This window comes from Elaeis guineensis, chromosome 5 (genome assembly GCF_000442705.2).
Source record: "Elaeis guineensis isolate ETL-2024a chromosome 5, EG11, whole genome shotgun sequence".
In the NCBI taxonomy this organism is placed as follows: domain Eukaryota; kingdom Viridiplantae; phylum Streptophyta; class Magnoliopsida; order Arecales; family Arecaceae; genus Elaeis; species Elaeis guineensis.
The window spans coordinates 117,070,184-117,090,890 of NC_025997.2; the positions used below are offsets into that span (position 1 = coordinate 117,070,184).

Below are 20,707 nucleotides of genomic sequence, written 5' to 3' on the forward strand. Positions count from 1 at the left end.
ATAATATTCATGCTATTTTCACCTCCTAATATGTTTTATGTATACATTTAAGTCCTGGCTTTGTGCGTTCATTAGGCAAAACCATATCTGTGAGAGCTGATATTGCAAATATGGACATTTGGTTTTTATAGTTTCATCATTTTTTTTTTTTTTTTATGGGGTGAGAATTATGAAGTCATTAAGTCGGATAAGAAAAATCTAGAACCGAAACTGAGCTCGGTTTATACTACCATCATCGGATTCGGATCTTTCTTGGGTCTGACCCAAGTCCAACCCGTTCACACCCCTTCCCTTTCCCGACCGGCTGATCCGCGCCAGCACCACGCTATAGAAGCCGATTCGGGTCGGATTTGAATCCGAACCCGGCCTGCCACTAGCAGAAGAAGGACCTCTCAGTGGTACACTGGATCACCCCCATAAAAGAAACGGGATCAGCTGCCTCCCACTCACACAATTCACAAAAAACAATCCGTGGCAGGCTAGGGTTTCTGCCGTCTCGGCAGAAAAAAAATCCTCTTCCTCGCTTCTCCGTTGCTTTTTCTGGTACGATTCTCCACCCTTTTTCTTTCATCAGTTTCTTCTGTCACAATCGTTTCATGTTTGGTTTCAGATCGTTTATCGCTGCTTGCTTCGCTTGTCGAGGAATGCGCCATGAATTCTATTGTTTTTCTGGTGAATTTTGTTTGTTTTATCTGTCCATGAGTTCGATTTGCTTGCAAACCCTAGCAAAAAGATTACGTCAGATGATGCCCTTGTGCAGTTATTGTTGCTAAAAGGAAAGATCTGAGTTGATTTTTCTAAAGATCTATTTGAACAAATAAGACATGAAACAAAGCAGCAATCATAGCCATGAAGATAGGTGACATCTGATAATGATGTTTTTTTAAAGACATAATATGGTTTTTGATTTCAATGGTAACAAGCGTGGTGTTTATTTTTTCCATAAATCCGCACAAAAGAGTGATTTATCTTTTTGGCTTTACTTCGCAAGTTTCTTTTATGGTTACAGAGGATCGTGCAAGGCAGTCTTATTTTATCAAGAAATGCATCTGCTTTCTGAAACTTTGCTATATCATATTGTTACTTAATTAAAAAAACAAAATGTCAGATTAATTTCAGTCTCAGTGCATGACCACAACTGATAGACAAAGAGCATATAAACTTACCTGTGACATCTTATTGCATATGTTGCAGCAGGTGGAGCGACTTCAAGTTTTGCAAAATCTGTCATTCTGGAATAACTTTTTTTATGTTCCTTTTTTGAATAGTTGTAAATAAAGAAATAGAGTTTTTTTTTCCAAGAATGATCAGCTGATTCAAATGCAAAGCATATGAGATATTGATGTAAAGACTTGCTAATATTAATAACTAGTTATTTTTTGTCCAAGAATTACCATTTCGTTATTTGTCTTCAAGTTTTCTGAATCTGAATTGCTTAATTCGATGTAAAGCAGATGATGTCCAACTAATTTTTTTGGATCGTGCTTTTTTGGTCAAATTGATGTTGGGTCCATGGGAAATTCAGTCTAGCGAAGTTGGTCGAACAAAACTCAGTCATTCAGATCTATTTTGTCATTCTTTATTTAGAAATTTCTTAGGTGTGGATTGATTTTTTCCCCAATTTTTTCTTCAAATGATGAAGGTGGACTGCTTTTCCCCCTCCAATTTTATGTTGTGGAAAAAAAAGTGCTAGCATTGGTAGCATGTGCTTAACTAAGGCAATAGGTGGATCGTTTATATGATAATCTACATCAACGCAGCAATAAATCTTATGGGTTTTGTGTGGGCCCCAAAGTTGCAACAAAACCTCCATTACGACAGGAGACTAATCTAGTTGTACTTGCTTGTCTGCCCTTTATCTATGGGGTGATGGTGCAATTGGCTAGCGCATGGCTAGGTGAGTGATCTAGAAGTCGAGAATTTGAGTCTCTCTTACCCCGATAGATTAGAGGGCATGCCTTTAATGCAAAGGTAAGGTTGCTACATTCTCACTTGGGTGTGAAAGTTTCAAAAAATTGGAAAGTCTTTCCGCACGTGAGGTAAGGCCACGTATATTTGACTCTAGTTTCTTTAGTGGCAAGAACCTCGTCTGCTAGGATGCTTTTGCTCAGCACCCCTAGCTTCCCCTAAAGGAGAAAAAGGTAAGAAAGTAACCTATGAAAAATCTAATCTAGACCATGAAAATCAATTCAGATCCTAGCCTGATTGGTATTTGGACATGATCTAGTGAAAGATGAAGCCTAAGTTCTTGACTTGTAGGTGATATTAGTTAGGGCAGCATTGAACTCAGATCTGATGCCCTTGGCTTTGTTTTGCTCCAAGGTGGAGGAAAAAAAGTTTCTTGTAGGTAAGATCTTTAAATTCGAGATATTGACCATCTTGGTTAGTTGTTGATACTAGGGATGCAATCAAGTTGACCGAGTTGAGTAGCTAGAGGCTTGAGCTCGACTCATTTCAAAATACTTGGGCTCGAAACTTGACTCAAGGTCGATTAACCTTTAATATCCAAGCTCAAACTTGACTCCATAAAAAAAGTGATATTCGAGATCGACTCGATTCAAATGTCAACCAAGTTATACTCGAGCTTGCATTCGAACTTTTGTCATAATTAAAAAAATATAGTTAAAAACAAAATATAGCATGATATTATATTTTAAAATATTAAATTAATAATATATACTATAAATAAAATATAATATTATTATACGCACATGCGTGTGACTATGCTTGGGAGCCTGAGCCAAGCTTTTTGCTACTTGAGCTTGACTTGAGTTCGGCAATAGTCGAGTCGAGATTGGACTCGAGTTACACTGGAGTAGCTCACAAGCTGCTTGACTCATTTGCACCTCTAGTTGATATCAAGATCGATCTCGATTTTATCTTGATTGAGATCCATGAGATGGAAGGCTGGGAATTTTTGGAAAGATCTGAGACACTTTGAGCTGATATTTAAGAATATTGGCTAATAAAGTAAAATTGAAATTTACAGCCTCTTGAAGGATTTGATTTTTAATATTCAATAATCACAAAACCTATCTAAGATTGCAAGTATTAAAAGTCTTAGCTGTTATACTAATGTTGTATTGACTGATATCTTGAGATAAATTGGTATATATGAGCTGAAATAATAAGGATGAATTTCCATATTCATTGTCTCTTAGTGCTTGCTTCTAGTGCATACTGATGGGTACAAGAAAACCAGGTTAGTGTGGACCTTTTCACCTCTCCAAGGCTTGACTATTAAGAGAAAATTCAAAGATAAAGGAAGGAGAAAATATAGGTCCTAATTTTAGCAAGAGGCATGAAATTTTCTCTCCTATTAAGTGACATTTGAGAAAACATATGGACAAGGCAAGTGATTGAGACTGTTTTTTTAATTATTGCAACAAAACAACAAATTCTCAAATATCTCTTCTTTGATTTTTACACTGTTTTCCTTTTATTTTGTTGGAAACAGAATGGAGCTTTTATGCTTTCCTCCACATTATTCCTAAAAGTCAGTGATTGTATTTAATATTTTATAAGATGATATCAATAGAAGAAATGAATGCCGATTTCGATGGTTAATTGCTGCAAGTGTTGATAATAATCTAAAGCATTTTAATGAGTGTATCTATCCTGTTTTCTGAATTGCATTTTTGTTCTTTATTAGTTGGGTGGTTTGGTTGCTTGGTTTGGTTGCTCTAAATTTTTACAGGGGTGGAAGGTAGATCCATCATGGATGCTGATTTTTATGGTCAATTGCTATCAATATTGATATTAATCTAAAGGATTTCAATGAATGTATGTATCCTGCTCTCTGATTTCCATTTTTGTTCTTTATTTAATTGGGCAGTCAGTTGCTTTAAAATTTCACAAGGGTAGAAGGTAGATCTATCTTGTACTTTTCTAGATTTCAACAACTTTATTCTGCTGTTCCACAATTCTGATGTCTTCATGTGCTCAATATGTACTTCTCTGAAAGCATTATAATTTTGGTCCTGATCTGTGTGCCCATGTTCATTATAGCAAGCGATGGCTGGTAGAGGTCGTGCACCTCGCAATATTAATGATGGGCGGAGAGGTTATCCTGCAATGCCGGAAGGGCCATTTGTTCGTGGCCCTGTCCCTCGTCCACCCCATCCTGCTCTGTATGAGGAACTTGAGATGCAGCGGAATGAAATCCGGAGGCTTTTGGCAAACCATCATGGTTTGGCTGAAGAACGTGCTGCTATGCAGCAGGAACTAATGGCTGCAAAGGAAGAGATTCATCGCATGAATATGGTCATGGCGGATATCCGTGCTGATAAAGAGGTCCATTGCAGAGAGCTGATTGAGAAAGGCTTGAAGCTAGAGGCTGATCTTAGAGCGACTGAGCCTTTAAGAAATGAATTAGTGCAGCTTCGAGCAGAAATTCAAAAACTGAATGTCTTGAGACAGGACCTTGTTGGTCAGGTCCAGACTCTCCAGCAAGAATTGACAAGGGCAAAAAGTGATAACAAACAGATCCCTGTTTTGAAGAGTGAGATTGATGGTCTGAGCCAGGAACTTATGCGAGCTAGGTTGTGCTCTATCCTTTTGTACTCTTATGGTATATTATTTTTCTATTGGTTCTTGAGTCACATGTATCTGCCATATACATTGATTTGTGTAGAAGCACATGTATACTTCAATATAAAAATTTGGTTATTTTCAGGAGTGCTTTCGAGTATGAGAAAAAGGGAAATCTTGATCTAATGGAACAAAGGCAAATAATGGAGAAAAATTTGGTGTCCATGGCACGTGAAATTGAAAAGCTGCGTGCTGACTTGGCAAGCATTGATGGGAGGCCATGGGGTGCAGGTAGTTTGCTTTCATTTAATGCTTGTGCCTAAATGGAATGCAAAAGGTTTTTGTTTTATCACTCCAGTGCCGGTCATTCTGATTTTCATGCTTATCGTAGTTTAATAACATTCTTCTTTCATTTTATTGTTCTTTTTTTTTTTTTGTAAATTAGGAATAAGCTGGCTTGGCATGTTCATTTTCATATCATTATTTTTGATAATGCGGTTATTTTTTTAGAATGTTGCTGGCTTGTTATATTTATAACAACATTGTGGTTAGCTACTGTTTAAATGATGTTACTTTGATCATTTGAAGCTATTCTATGCATTTTTTAGAGTCAGTAGCAAGAGAGTGCATTATGATATTTTTTGTGATCGGTGACTACATGCATTTCCTGCCTCATTGCTCGTAATTTTTTACCTTTTAAAGCTAGGCTATTCACACTGCTTGAAATTTCAGTTGCGAAAACTGGAGAATGATGGCCTCTTTTTTATGTATTTTTCCTGATTTCTTGCACACATGTAGTTGCTTTTTTTGTGTTCCTGCTTTCTGTCTTAGTTCTCTTCTAGTAATATGTGTGAATCTGTTATCAATTTTTTCTACAAGGACTAACACATGGTTAATCAAAGTTTGCTTTTGTTCTTTTTCTTTTTTTTTTTTTCAAAATTCATTCTCTTTACTGGTTATGTAAGGTGGAGCCTATGGGATGAATGTTGGTAGTCCTGATGGACCTTTCCCTTCGTCGTTTGGGGATAACTACAACCGTCATTCGGTATGATTTCCCAAAGATGTCTAGACCTGGAAGTTCCTTCCTAGCTTATGATATTAATATAGGTTCCAGCATACATGATTATACTGATTGTATTTTGTTAACTTTTTTTGTTCTGAATATTGATAATCAGGAAGTTGCTGGCAAGGCCCCTATGTATGGTGGGGGTTCTGGTCCGCGTGGAGCATTTGACAAGTCTCGCCCTGGACGTCGTTGAGACTGAGAGTTGAATTGTCCTCCAAAATACTCATGGGTGCCCTTTAGTTTACTCATGGTGGTTATATATAAGGTTTAGAATTTCTTAGCCTCTTCAGTTAGTGCTTGGTCCACCAGTGTTCTCTTGAGAAGCTTCTTATGGTCATTACAAGTTAAACATATTTTCATTTGCAATCTGATCTTTATATTTTGTATTTCATAGTACTTATGAAACTAAATTGCTACATTGGCATATTCTGGTTTTATTTCTGATCCAAAATTTTCATGTCTTCTTGTTAGTGCGAGTTGTTAAAGTAGTAGTTTGCAACTTTATTCATCCTCCTGGGTTATATGTGTGTAAAAGTAGATACTTATCTTTAACACCTAAGTAGTTCATTTTGATATTAGGCTTCTACAATTTGCTAGCATCTTCAGGTTATATTAGCTTATTTAGCAGTAAGTGTGGCATCAAAAGTCTGTGATGCTACTTTCATAGCGATCTATGTTATTAACTCTTCCAGCAATAATCTGGCAAATTATTAATACGTGACATCCTGTGTCCATGTATGATGTTTGATGGCATTGGAACTTTAGTTGATTTCCCCTGGCCCAGATGATATGAGATGCAAAATTGGTTTCAGGGCAACATGGCTGGGTAATCATTAACATACTGTTTCTTTGGATATCTTCCTTCAAAGGTGGCGGAGAATAAACTATCTGTAGAAACCATGGATGAGAAGCTGGATGCTTTGTTAGGTTTTGATGCTAAAGAGTGAGGTATAAGCAATTGAAAAGGAATCAACATTTACCTCTGATGCATCCAACTGGTACTTTATCATTTTGATGATATCTAATCACTTTTTCAGTGGTTTAGCTCTCAATAGTCAAAATGAGGCTTCTTGATTCACATAAGAGGTGGTAGATAACATCTTCAAGTTGATCGTGCTGATGCATGGTGTTATTGAGCAACAAGAGATGGTCTTTTATCTTTCTAGTACATTTGTGGGCTATTTTTATCTATTTTCGGACTGGTGGAGTAAGTCAGGGAAGCACTAAGATGATTCCTGTGAATCTCAAAGAGGCGGACCTGAATGGCTTGTGCGCATGGTGGCCTATAGTGTTATATCAATGGATTTGGATAGCATCAGGTACCAAAATCACGTTGTGTCATGTACAGTATTAATGTGCCCTATGCTAGAAGCTATTATTTGCTGGTCTTTCGTTGGCCATAGGTGTGGTATGGTTGGTTTATGTTTCCTTTTGGTTACAGTTGGAGTATAGAGCCAGTATAATTAATGAGCCAAGCATACTTATTTGAGATTAAGTACAAATAGTATGCTCTAGTGCTCTCACAGCAGTATTCCATCTCATCAACGTGTCTGGTAAAACTATTCTCATTCTGCCATGCTAAATTAAGAGAGGTCTATGCACTGGAAAAATGGGTGTGGATGTATGGGTTATGAGCCAATAAAGCGTATAACATGCATGGTTTCTGGCTTGCAGCTAAATAATTGCAAATTTGCTAATTTGTGATGTCCCCAACAGGATCACTTGGTGTAACATCTGATGGTGGCTTCTGCTAAAATGCCATCAATATGCTTGATGGTGATCTTTAATTAACTGAAAACTAGATGCTCAGCTTATTCACTTCTTTAATCCAGATATCCATTGCAAGGTTTTGCTTAAAGGAGCTGAATAGGGATATTACTTCTGAAATGAATATGGATAGCAGCATCAATATTTTCTGCATTTTCTTATTTAGAATTGTCAACCAAGAATTTGTGATTGAATGTTGAATCCCAGAGAATAGAAGTGTATCGAAGTGTCCAACAAGTTTTCTTGATCAATCTTTTATTGATTGAGAACATTATTTTAGTTTTCTTGAGGTCCATAGTCTCTCCCAAGATTCTAATGGCTATTTATCCAATTTGTAGTCTGCCTTGTAAAATTTAGTGATTGAAACTACGTGCGTACATTATGATATAAATCTGCTCTGTCATGGTTGGAGATCATCCTGGATTATTTCAAGTGATGCGGATCATGTGAAGGCGGCCGCCTACTTATTGCAAGGCAAGTACTTTTTTCTTATATGCCGAGTATAAGGTTATTAATGAATGTTCCCTTTCCAAGACTCCATTGCATATGCTTAAAAATGTCAGTTTCTGTATTAGTTGATCCATGATTGCCTTTCGTCATCCTTTAGATATTTAGAAATTGCTTTAACTAGTTTCAGCATAGACCCTTGAAACTTCGATTACAAATAGTCTCGACAAGAGCTCCTGCATCACAGCATTCTCGACCCTGATGTTTTTCTAGGTTGCAGCACTCTTATTTATATTTCTGCTGCTCCTGATGTAAGTGCAGATTTATTATACTAAATTTCATGAATCACCTGTTTGTTTTTGCTTATTACTTGGTCAAGGCCGTGAGGATGGAAGATGCATGATTTATCACAGTTTGAGCTGGAAAAGTCTCAGAGCTTAAGATCTATTCTTTTGAGTTCTTACATGAGCTTGACCAATATGATGACCAAAATATCTACCTCAGAAGAAGAGGAGTCCAACAAATTCTGATCTGAAGGGTGCTCCTGCTATTTGAGTGCATGTTCGACTTTTTGTTAGTCAAGATTTATTTACTGAATAATCCTCAGAGCAAGTGAAATCTATGTCAGCAAAATGAATAATTATGCTACCAGCATGCTCTGCATTGACTTGAAAGGATCAGATTTGGAAATCAAGCAACATGATTTAAAAAGGCTACCGAAGGATGATAGGGCTGTTTGAAATTACCTTACTTCCAAAAATAAATAAAAATAAAACATTCCTCGTGCAAGTTGTGATTTGCGTACTGGTTTTTAGGGAGTTGTATGCTCCGTACATGGAAGAAGAAGGCTATGTAGTTGGTAAGCTGGCTTGCTTCTATATGCTTCATTCCTGTTTCTGGACAGACCTTTTGCCAACTATGCTTACATTTTCAGATCGGTTAGACAAATGGATTTATAAAGTACTTCAATAGTAGCCATTCGAACTTCTTGCCTTGCAAAATATGGGTTATTTTTACTTAAAAAGTTCTGGAAATTCAACAAATATTTTCCTAGCTGGTGCACATGAATTATTGCAGTGTATGAATCTCCTGAGCATTGTTGTTTTGGAATGTATCTAATATTAGTAAATGGGGTGATTCACTTCGATGCTACTATTAGTGGAGAAGCCAATTTTCTGGCTGGATCAAATGGCATATAAAGATAGGATTATCAAAGTGAATTTAGGAAGAGCCTTTCGTGCAAAAAGCTGTCCAACCTGAATCATCCTCCCCCATTGGTCTTTGTCAAGCTGAATGTTTGATCTGTAAACGAACATGATGAAGCTGTGGGTGGAGCATTTCATATTGGAATTTTACTGGAAGTGGAGCAAACCCATAGATGAACACTTAAGAAATGGGAAAAAGTTGATCTTGTAAAATCATGTTCAAATAATCATGCCACTGAACTCAGCCATTTTTAAATTGTTTATTATTGTTGGTTGTGGTTCAATATAGGTTGCATAAGACTTATATGAGATCCTGACTTGGAAGGAATTAGTTAATTATAAGTTTCTCTTTTGAGAATATCTTTCTTAAATGTGAAATTCAAGTGATGGTTATCCTAGTTAATCTAATACATAAATGTCAAACCATGATGCACCACTTATGTACTAGTGCATTATTTGAAGGCATATAGAAAGTGGAAGCACACCTTTACAGTTCTTTGACTTATGTAGCTGACCATACATCTCTCATTGTTCTATCTAATATGCCACTATGTGCATATTATGGTAAATAAGAACTATAGGTTAGGAACTTACATGCTCATGGTAATTAAGAAGTTATACTGGTATGGTGCTCATACTTAATTTTTACGACAAGCTGAATAGCTATCAACTGAATGTTACTGCTCCACTCTCCATGGCAGGTGTGAAGTTGAATGATGTAAAGCATCCCTTGGTAGAGAACTTTTATAATACCTCCTAGTGATTGTGACAAGAAAAAATGGCTCCTACATCAAGTGGACTGTGGGTGGTGATATCTATATATGGAAATATGTTATTAGTGAAAGAGAAAGAAATGGATGTAGATAGACAATGTGGAACTTAAGATTGTGAGTTCCATCGGCAGGGATACAATATCAAAGGATCGTTTTGGGAAATGAAATATGAAAGGGCTGCTAGCGAATTGTTGAGGTTGAAAAGGCAATTAAAAAAAAGAGAGTATGTGTTATAACACAATGCGAATAATAAAATATTTAAAAATATTCAATAAGGAAAAGTACAGGTAAGGCTTGCTGGCAACATATGTGAAATTTGTTGCATAAAATTATGACAAAGAAACTTTGTGAACTTGTTAAGAAAAAGAAAATTTACTTATTAAATAAGAAGAGATAAAGAAAATGTGTGTTTAGAGAGGCTAGATAAAGAGATTCCAAAACGTGGAGAGGTTATTTCTAGAAATATTAAGTGAGGACTTGACCCAGGGAAAATGACACTTGGGATTGATGCGTATGATCACAATTATTTGGGATACTTTATATAACTAATCTAAAGTGAAATGGCTATTAAGGATAGGTAAAATTTGATATAAGATATTGATTCCTGGGAGAATGTCCACTTAAGTTAGTTTACTAGTTTATTGTTTATGTTTCTAAAGATAATGAAGTAATAAGTTTGGATAATGGATTTGGTTCTCCTAAAAATAACAGTTGTGAATGTTCTTGCACCAGCTTTTGGTGGTGTCAAGATTTACAATCTGCACTACAAAGTTACCAGGTGATGGGACAGAGATTGATAAAAAAGCCAAAAATATTTGGTGAATGAGGATTTATAAAGCTAACCCAATAGTTGAGACAAGTCTAGATGATTATGCTTATTTAGCTTTATGTAAAGTGGGTTAATGTATACTACACTTTGCCTAAGCAACTACTGGAATAATTTAAAGACATTGGTTTTATTGACTTGAAGCATATGGTAGTCTGCATCAGAGGTAGCTCCATGGACCTTCAGAAAATTTAGTGCTTTAAATTGTCTAACTTTGACCGGTATCTAGGTATAAAAAAGTGTCATCGTTAACTGTGTAAGCTGTGTGAATTCTTGTTCAAGGTTTGTCTGCACCAACATTTGTCCAAGTCTAGGGCCCTTTTTCGCACTTGCAAAATAGTGTTTGCTGATAAGACTACTGTCAAGTTGGAACCACATTAGGACTGTCAATGGGTCAGGCCTGGACTTAAGTTTTAGGGCAATGAGGTGGGCTTTGGCTTGAAATAGAGGCCAGACTGATTCACGGGGTGGGCCCAGGCTGGAAATGTGGCAAGATATGAATAGCAACTGTGTTGAGCCTGACTCAGCCAAAAAATGTTCCATATGTCGGGATGGGCTCTGGCCTAGCTTGGGCCTGAGGTTAAAGTTTTGGTTATGCTTTGGACCTAGGCCTGATCCAGCCCATTGACGCCCTTAAATAAAATTATGCTAGATGTCACGAGATGCCATGCATGCGAAAGGAAGTGACTAGAAAGGCTTGAAACACATGGGACATCATGTAGTGAATGATGGTCATTGATGACAGAGGAGAGAAAATTCACATGGTGTAGCACTGTACATGAGGCTCCATGGTTGGGGATAATTTTTGAGTTCTGATAAAAATAAAAGCTGCTTGGTTGAGGAGTCATCCCTGCAAAATTTCTCTTTAGTATTTAAAAATGTCATCAAAACATGGACAACAGGCGGCACCTCACAATCCGTGCATTAGGGGAAGTTCGCCTTATAGTAGATAATGAAAGAAAGAATTAACAGAAAAGGATCTTAAAGTCAAGAAAACCAAAAACAATATGTTGATGTTGAAACTAATATAAAATTATCTATAAATCAATTTATTTTGATTATTATTAGCCATCTTATATCTACCAAACTGAGAATGAAGAGATAAATGGCAAATCATCAAATAAAATCTCCATGCAGTGAACACAGTGGTATATGTTTGTCAGCTGTTGTATGATCATTGGTGCCTTCAACAGATAATATAGCAATGGGAAGCCCATAATTTTCTTTGAATTACTATATTGAGTAATAGAGCAGAATTGAGCACATAATATGCGCATCATGGGCATTAGAACCTATTTTGCCTGGGTATTCTATATGTAAGATTTCTGGAAGTCTTAACTCTTTGGGACACTTGAACATAGCTGGACACTCTACTTTGAAGTGTGCTGCTGACATCAGCAAAAAAAGTCATTCTTTGACACTTTTCCTGTAGAGTTTCGTATCGGTACCTTTGTCAGTTGTTGGACACTTTGAGGGAATTTTCATTATGTTTTAAATCATGATGTGTGGACATTTCAAGCAAAATGTCCTTTTCTTTTTACTATAAATGTATCAGTTTTAATCATTAATTTTAAGTATCTTAACACGCCCCCCGACCCCTACCTTTCCCTTCGTCTTTTCTGTTTCTCTTTTCATGTAAGCGTGTTGCGTGCATGCCCACATTGGATTTTTAGATGTTGCTCTGCTGACACTTAGGAAATTGGCATTTTGGCACCCATGCCAAGTTTCCATGTGGCACTGCTTAGTCCTCAGAACCTTTAAATACATGTTAATACTAAGTATTGTATGTGTGGAAATGAGTACCTTTGAGCCTAGGGGAACCAGACTAGTTATAACGATAAAGGATAAAGTGGTGCAAAACAAAGGCAATACAGGCATGTCCATGGGAGATTTAAGTGGCTCTGATTAAGAATCTCTTTTACATCTGTGTTGAAAGTGGACGGGCATGGCTCGAGAAAACATGTACAACCACTTTGAGAATCAGTATAAGATAAGTGGTGTTGAGAGACAATACTTTTGTGGTTTTAGCAAAAATTAGTGGTGGAGAAGAACCAGTCAACCCAACTTGGTTGAAGCATAGTAATAAAAGTGATGATCAGGTCAGCTATATGCTGGTATTATATTGATAAGTGTGACATTTTGCACTGAGAATGTTATGTTTGTGAGCTTGCTACGGCACTTCCGTAGATGGGACATGGCCTGTAGTATTCTGTGAATGATACTATGTGCTGTTAATGGAATCTATATCTTGTTAAAGCCATTTAGTTTTACATATCTGCTACATATTTTAGATAAAGGGCCATAATATAAAGTTCCATAATAACGTAATCTGTTATTTATGTGCTATATAAAAATGATCTGTGCATGTGTTGATTCCTAAATCCACACATGCACACAATAAGGAAAATGATCATATATATTCTTGCTATTTACAGGACATTTAATTATCTGTAGTGCAGGAGTTAAAAAAAAAAAATAATGGTGCATAACAGCGATAAAATACATGATACGACTCGTTGCTGCTAGTGTAATCCTGTATAATTTAAATGGAGAGCATGTTATGTTGGATTTCCAATTCAAGGCACATTCTGATGTTCCAGTTGTGATCTTAAATTTTACGGTTGCTCAGTCATTTGTGCTATCTCAAATTTTATGATTCCTCAGTCATTCGTGCTTTCTTTGTGGTCAGCTCTAACATACTATATAAAGAGGAAATCTTGTTATTTATCTGTCAGGCACATTCATAGTATCACATGTACTTGGAGAATTATATTATTATGTGATAGAGTACCATCAAAGTCATAAAGTTGACTGCTAGTTAGCATTCATAATTTCATATTATCTGTCTGAGAAGAGGAGTATTACTTGATATCATAGATCTTTGCCTATGGTATTTCAAAAAAATACATCATTGTGTTCTCATGATTTGCAATCAGAAATTTGGGAGCCTAGATTCACTGTTTGAAGAATGTCATTCATGAACCTTAATAGTCTCTCTCTCTCTCTCTCTCTCTCTCTCTCTCGGGTGGATGATGTGGTGATCCTGAATGCTTGTAAGTTCTCAGTTACCAAGATTATTAAGAACTCATGGCTACACTTAGTTTTATCGTCCTCTGAATTTACTCCAACCACATTAGTGCAATCATTCTGCATGCATAATATCAAACTAAAACACGTCAAAGTTCAAATGTATGCATTTTTCACATTCTGCTCTTATGTAACACAAATACTTAGCAGAAAATGCATATGGGAAATCATAAATTCACTCTTAAGTTTTAACTATTACAAAACTTTAACTTACCATCCAGTATTGCCAGTGCTTTTGAGATTCTTTCTAGTCAATACTATTTAAAAGGATGGTGTGCCGGTGGTGGTTTGACAGTTTAATGTTGGAATTCTGATATAATATCATATATGGACTGCATCCTAGTTTCTGATCGAATGTGGATCATTTTTGTATCTTTCAGTTTATATATGTATTGGATTTGACATGAGCTAGATTCATTTCCACGAGATTTTATGGAGGGCTGTGGCCATTACTTATCTCTATAAATTTTGCTCCTTTACCCTTATGTTCACTAGCAAGCATGTGATAGCAGCTTGCCCAGTCAATGTCATATCTCCTAACTTACTGCTTGATTTGTTTGTAATATGAAATAGACTTCTTTATTCTTTTTCATTCTACATTCGAGAGAAAGCACCTTCTCCTACTGTCAGCATGTTTTCCCTGCCAATGCTGTACATGTTTGAGAAGATTTAGTTTTGCTGTTGAGAGTGAAACAAGTGAACTTACCGGGAGATCGTATAGGTAACCACAAGGACTTGGGTCGAGTTGGGATTGTAAAAATGAAAGCAACCATCTTGTTTTCCAATTCAAAAGTCCTCTGGAAGATTTGTCCCCAAAGCTGTGAACCTAATACTCTCTCCATGCCTGAGTAATGCTGGGTGACATGTTTATAATTAGTGTATCATTGGTCAGGTAATATAGTGTATTGGCTTCTCTGCTACAGTGCCTCACAATTTTAGTGGATACATTACACTACGGTACTCAAATAAGTGTCTCTATTGTTTTCCATACTTAAGGTTGAAGACATTTCTTGTGACTTCTTGAAAGAGTTTTTTTTTTTTTTTTTTCTGAACTGGAAAAGGATTTGTAGCGAATTCTTCTTCATCAAGGTCGCTTTGGAGTGATGATGCATTATCATTTGCTAAAAATGTTTCTCCCTTGCTTGCTCATTAAGCTTGCCACAACCCTCTGTGCACCCAACGGCCAGAGATGGGTACCAGGATTTTGGACCAAGGGACAGATCTTGGACCTTGTCAATGTTGAAGAAGGTAGAGATTTGAATAATTCTCTCAGGCAATGGAGTAAGAGATTTTAGTAAGTGTCAAATTCCACGTGCATTGATGCTGGAAGATGGAAACTATCCGGAGTTAACCATAACAAAGAAGCCTTATGAAATGTCAGCTTCAGATATTAGTAAAACAGATAGAGGAGTAAAATAGCTTGTCTATTGAAATCTAAGGTTGTGGTTGAAGGAGAGGGGGTAGAAACCCCATTTTCTTCCATAAAAATGCTGATGGATGATGACTAGCAGACAACTTGAAAGGACGTTGATGGTAAAACTAAACTTGTAGATGAGATTCCTTGTGGTAGAAAGGGGAATTGGAGGCTGTTTTGTGGACATTGCATAGAAAGGGGAATTGGAGGCTGTTTTAAAGACCTCCTTGAATGGTTTGGTGTATCGTCTCTTAATATCAGGAGTTCAGAGTTCTGGTTTGGGTTGTCTACTCACTATTCAAATTTCTCATGGAGCGAAGGAAGCAACATGGAGCAGGAGGCTCTCTTTTGTTTGATTGAGGAATAGTGTGCGGTACAAGATGGTTAAGAAAAAGTAAAAAGGAAGTCATCATCTTGCACAGTTTAAAATAGTCCCAGGGACAGAAGCCCCCTTCTCTTCTTTCTTTCATCTTTTATGCGCGTAACGTGTTTTGTGGTTGGGGGCTTGCACATGGGCTGGCACATGCATCATGATGTATTGCTTGTTTACAATAATAAATTATTATATATGTATTAATCCATGAAATGGTTCATCCATGGCTTAGATCAGTGGCCATGTGACAATGGCATGGCCAGATGCTGATTGCGTGATCTCCTATCTGTATTGGCAATACTTTGATCAAGGTGTTCTACATGATTATCAGATTGGTCAGTGCAATTGGGTATTTTTCTCCTTTTGTTGCACCTAGAATCCTCGAGTACCACATTTTTTAATGGTGGTTATCTGGCACCTTTTTAGGGGATTTCGAAAAAATTAGTTGTTTGACAACATGCTGAAGATGAATGCTCTAATATTATGAACAGAGGCTATTTTACCATTCATCTGTCATCTATTAGAGATATATGGGAGTATGGATGATGGTTTTTTGAGGTGCTGAAAAATGAGTTTTTTTATATCAGACCATCTTTTGTGGATCAAGTGTCTTCAAGATGACAGTCAATATGAAATGCAGAAAAATATTTGAAGGAAAATCAAGAAAAAAGTCAAAGTCTAGGCAATTGTAACCATTTTATGCCTCATGTAGAAAAGTAACCCAGATCATGCAGGATATTGGAGTTAGAATCACAGTAGTTGTGGAATTAAGAAAAGATAAAAATATGGAAACAATTGAGTGTCCGTTTCGTTTCATGTTATCACTTTTTTTAGACTTTTATTATCTAATTGTCATCTATTTCCCTGTAATCATCCATCTCTATGGATGCTTCACATGCATTTGTTTTTAGTCTTGTGCAAACTATATTAATAGGCTTCTGTGAAAGTGCTACCTGCAAGATGTTTCTAATTGCAAAACATATGATGGCTGATGATTTCTTTCACTTTTTTTTTTTTGCACTTTGCTTAGTCTTGGACCCCTTGCCATCTTCTATGTGATTGCATATCTATTTTGCTTTCCATATGCCACTTATTCATAAGAGGATGGAAGAGTACCTAGTAAACCTTTTGGTTGGGAATTGGGATAGTGAAGGAGCATCAAAAACCTTGTATCTGTTGCCAGTTGTCTGATTATGTGGCATTTATCAGAGCCATTGTGACTTGTTTCATTGCTTCATTAATTTGTTCCAAGCTTCCAGCATCGTGACTGTTGATTGTCTATCTTCTGTTTTCTAGCATGTGAGATCAAGTTTGCCTCATCTACCATCTTGACAGCATAATGGTTAATCCCAAAAATCATACCATGTTAAGATCAGACTTTGCACCTCTTCAAGTCATAGAGGTCCTCCCACATTTTGATGGCTTTCTTTTCACTAATTACATTTATGGTGGTTTGCGGCCAATCCTCAAAACTTTTTTTGCTTATGGAAAATGCTTTAAGTGTATTTTACATCCATGCATAATTGGGTCACCAAACAGATTGAAACTTGAAGAGACAAATTCTTTCATCAATTCTTATTTTTCCAGTATTTAAGATGTGTGTCTAAGTAGTTGTAGCTACTTATTTGACTCTTTAATAAAAAAAAACGTGTCCTAAGTTTGCAATGTCTCAGCTGTTATGACTGCTCTCTTTTTTGTGTAATTAAAAAAACAAAAAAAGAAATTTGTATTGAGTCAAAAGACTCATTTGTTCCTACGAATTTATCAAGTGGGAATATCAGCAAATTACATTAATTATATTTTTATAAATCAGAAACAATTACTTTATTTAATTGAAATGGTTACTTACAATGTTGATAGTGCTAGGGATCCATATTCAGTTTATATGCACCCCATTGTTTGCTATTAGAAACAACTATTCTTTCAATGATTTAAAACTTCCTTCTTGGGCCTTCAGTTTGTTGGGTTTGTGAGCATGGCACAGTGCAACTTGTCTATTGGCTTTGCTGGGACTTCTTACCTTGTCTGGTACAACGCCTGCTTGCATCTATTGGCTTGCAGCTCCTTTTTCATTTATGGATTGGTTGCTTATCAAAACATTTTAAGGTAAAATGCGACTGATAAAATACATAACTGAATTTAAGTGTCACTAGGTCAAGGGCAGCTTCCCCCATTTTCCAATTTCATTCCAAGCTTCAATTACTGATATTTGTTAAAAAAATATGTAAAAGGGAAAGCTGGTAGTGATTGACTACATGTTGAGTAGTCAGAGAATACTCACTTTTGGTTTTATAGAAATTCTTCCAGCTAGATATTCTCAATAATAATGCTTTTTGTGAAGTAAGGGCATTCATCCTTATGTTTCCCTATGAAATTTACTGGCTGCATGTTCTTCTCTTCCACATGGATGGTACCAGTCACAATTTAATTGAATAAACTTTGAGTCACTGGCACAACATTCATTTGGTAGCTTCTATGTAAAATCAGCAATAAAATGTATGCTCAATAATCTGGAATAATGTGCCATGAGGAATAAAAAAATATTCCTACTATTGATTAGAAGTGACATTTGCCACACGTTTTTTAGGGGGTTTCAGAAACCTTGGAAGCGAACGCTGTTCAAACTATTGTTAGTAACTGTAAAGTTTTCAGCATCGTCTCCAAAGGCACACCTTCATGAGGCCAAACTGTAGGCTTTAAAATTGCTGAGTAGGTTTTTGCCGTGTCCTTGTTTTCTTCAAATACTTCAGAGTTGCACACTATGATGCTTGCATGTAGTCTTTTTAGCCTTTCTTGATAGCATTGCTAAGCCTGTTGAAGCTGTTGGTGATATTTATGGAATTTGTTGACATCACAAATTTGTCGGTTTCCATCATATTTCTCTGATCATCTTTTCTTCTTTTGCAGGCTAAAGGCCATCCGTATGAATTGAGGGATGCCTTCTTTCCTTGAGAAGGTAGAAATTAGATCTAACTTAAAAATCAAGGGGAATTAGAAAGCAAAACAAGTGCAGCAGTTTTTATCGATCCTTGATGGGTGTGGTAATTCCTTCCATGATGTGCTCACAGGGGAGAGAAATTGGAATTGTATGATCGGGGGAGGTGCAATGAGTTTTTTTTGTTGGAGACGCAAAATCCAGATACTTCATACATAGAATGAACCAACATCATGTGAAGGGTGATTTGCGATACTCCAAGATCTTGGAGTTGTGCGATCTCTACTTGGCAGACATGGCAGATGTGGATCACAAATTGTTCCATGAACTTGCTGGCTGGTTCATTGAAGCAGAAACGAATTAAACAGGACCCAAAAGGTATAATGGAAGGCTGTTCTTTTTGCTTGCAGGATGTAGGAGTCGCAAATGAGATGGTTTTTACTCTGGTTGTCAATCCAAAGAAAGTTGTTCTTGGTGTTGTTGTTCTGGGTGCCTCCCACGGGCAAAATGTCTCTTGCATGAGACCTGCAAAGTGCCTTTCCTGTTTGTATGGTGCTGTTCCGTGTTGACATTGAAAGTATAACCATGTTTCTTACGTGGATCTCTCACAAGATTAGAACAAAACTTTGTGGAAGTATGGAATAGTGAGAAGTGATACGTGCCTGCAATTTCCAACTCGTCCGTTAGTTCTGTTTTTCTACTCCGGTTTTTTAAATGATTGCCCCAACTCGTAAGTGAAGAATTGTCCATTTGCTGCTCCACTGGCTCTCCTGCTACAGTACCTGAACTTTGTGTAGGTTTATGCTGCTGCGATATTCTGTGGCGTGCTGTTTCGAGCCTGGATGTGTGCATTTAGTGCAGAAGGCGGGTCTTGCCGTAAGGTTGCTTCTTGTGTTAAAAAATAATTCCTTTTTGGTGCAATAGTGAGAAATAAACATTGGATGAGAAGATAATGAACGGGGCTTTATTTTGCTGTCCTGTGGCTTAGTTTGAATGCGTGCAGTGGTTTCCATGGGATATCTAGCCTATGTTGTCCATGGAATATCTCGAGCATGGGCTGACCATGAGGACGGCAGCAGGCTTGGAGAACATTTGATCTGATAGAGGTTGGGAGCATGGATTCAGAATTCCAGTGCTGGGAACCTTATCGCGGTCCTTGCTGCCTTCTGCTCCAGGCTTCTTGCCTCCAGACTTCCCATCGAGGTCGTCATATAGGTTACGTTATCTTGAATAACTGCATTGGTGACTAAGTATAAGTTTATTGCCCCAGATGACTTGCCTTTTGGGGACGTTTTGTGGGCTAACCATAGGATAACAAATCAACTTGTGACAGCCACAAGACGCTTCTATCCTTTAGTCAAGGTGTTTATTTACGGGTTTGATCTCTAAGTGCATGAGAGAATCTGATGGATGTTCAATGCTAGAATAAGAGAAACTATGTATGAAAAATAGGTGTGAAATCAGACTCCATAGGTGATAAAGAATGGGGATTTAAGTCGATGCGATGCAGATGCATTTAATGAGGTGGGAAAATGGATATTTGCTCGAATTGAGTTCATAGCTCCAACTTGCTTTTCCTGTTCCATTTGGGGGCTCAAAATATCTACTTTGATTATGGGTGGGTTTATCAATGAAATGGTGATAGATGACGCAAATAATATAGAAATGTTTGAGCTGAAACTTAAGAAAGAAACAAGGTGATTGATTTCATACCAATGAATGGAGGGTTGCTCCAAGAGGGGGTCATGCCACATCTCCGAACCATAGGAGAGGGGAACGAGGAAGATTTATATATTATAATATTAGTCCATACTGACACACGTTTTTAATTCAGAAAAAATTAAAAACATTCCTCCAAATTCGGGCAATTTATATTTAGACCTTAAAAGTTAAAAAAATGACAATTAGCCATCAAAATTTTTAATTTATTACATGACACAGTCATTGTTACAACATATTGTCATACGAGGATCGTATGATAATTAACTTTTTAAAAAATTGTAGAACTCTTCCCACTAATTTAGTAAAAGACTCTTATTTTGATGAGAATTGAAAGGGGAGGAAACTAACACTTTGAGATTTATGCTAGCAGATGAATGATTGTCTTTTAAGATATATGCAGATGAATAAATGACAAAAGATGAAATATTTTAAGATCCGTGCAAATAATGAACGATGAAGGATGGAGTGATTTGTCTATGTAATCAAATGAATGACAAAAGAGGGAGTACTTTAAGATCTGTGCAGATATATAAATGACAATGGGCATAGTGCTTTAAGATCT

At 36.8% G+C, this 20,707-nt stretch overlaps 1 protein-coding gene across 4 annotated transcripts; it reads left to right on the forward strand.

Annotated features, from left to right (window-relative positions):
• The first annotated feature begins 384 nt into the window (after nt 1-384).
• LOC105033341 (protein FLX-like 3) lies at nt 385-19,091 on the forward strand. Of its 4 annotated transcripts, XR_002163479.3 has the most exons (8): nt 433-543; nt 3,698-3,783; nt 4,009-4,541; nt 4,676-4,821; nt 5,496-5,575; nt 5,706-5,861; nt 18,396-18,444; nt 18,557-19,091. XR_002163479.3 is itself a non-coding variant. In XM_019846621.2 (6 exons), the coding sequence occupies exons 2-6, from the start codon at nt 3,778-3,780 to the stop codon at nt 5,787-5,789; spliced, it is 849 nt and encodes a 282-aa protein (XP_019702180.1). In that variant the 5' UTR covers nt 433-543; nt 3,698-3,777; the 3' UTR covers nt 5,790-6,033. The 4 variants fall into 4 exon arrangements, 2 of the variants coding, with proteins under 2 accessions (XP_073114392.1, XP_019702180.1); XR_002163478.3 differs by having other exon boundaries at nt 18,396-19,091; XM_019846621.2 differs by lacking the exons at nt 18,396-18,444; nt 18,557-19,091 and having other exon boundaries at nt 5,706-6,033.
• Nucleotides 19,092-20,707: the final 1,616 nt, after the last annotated feature.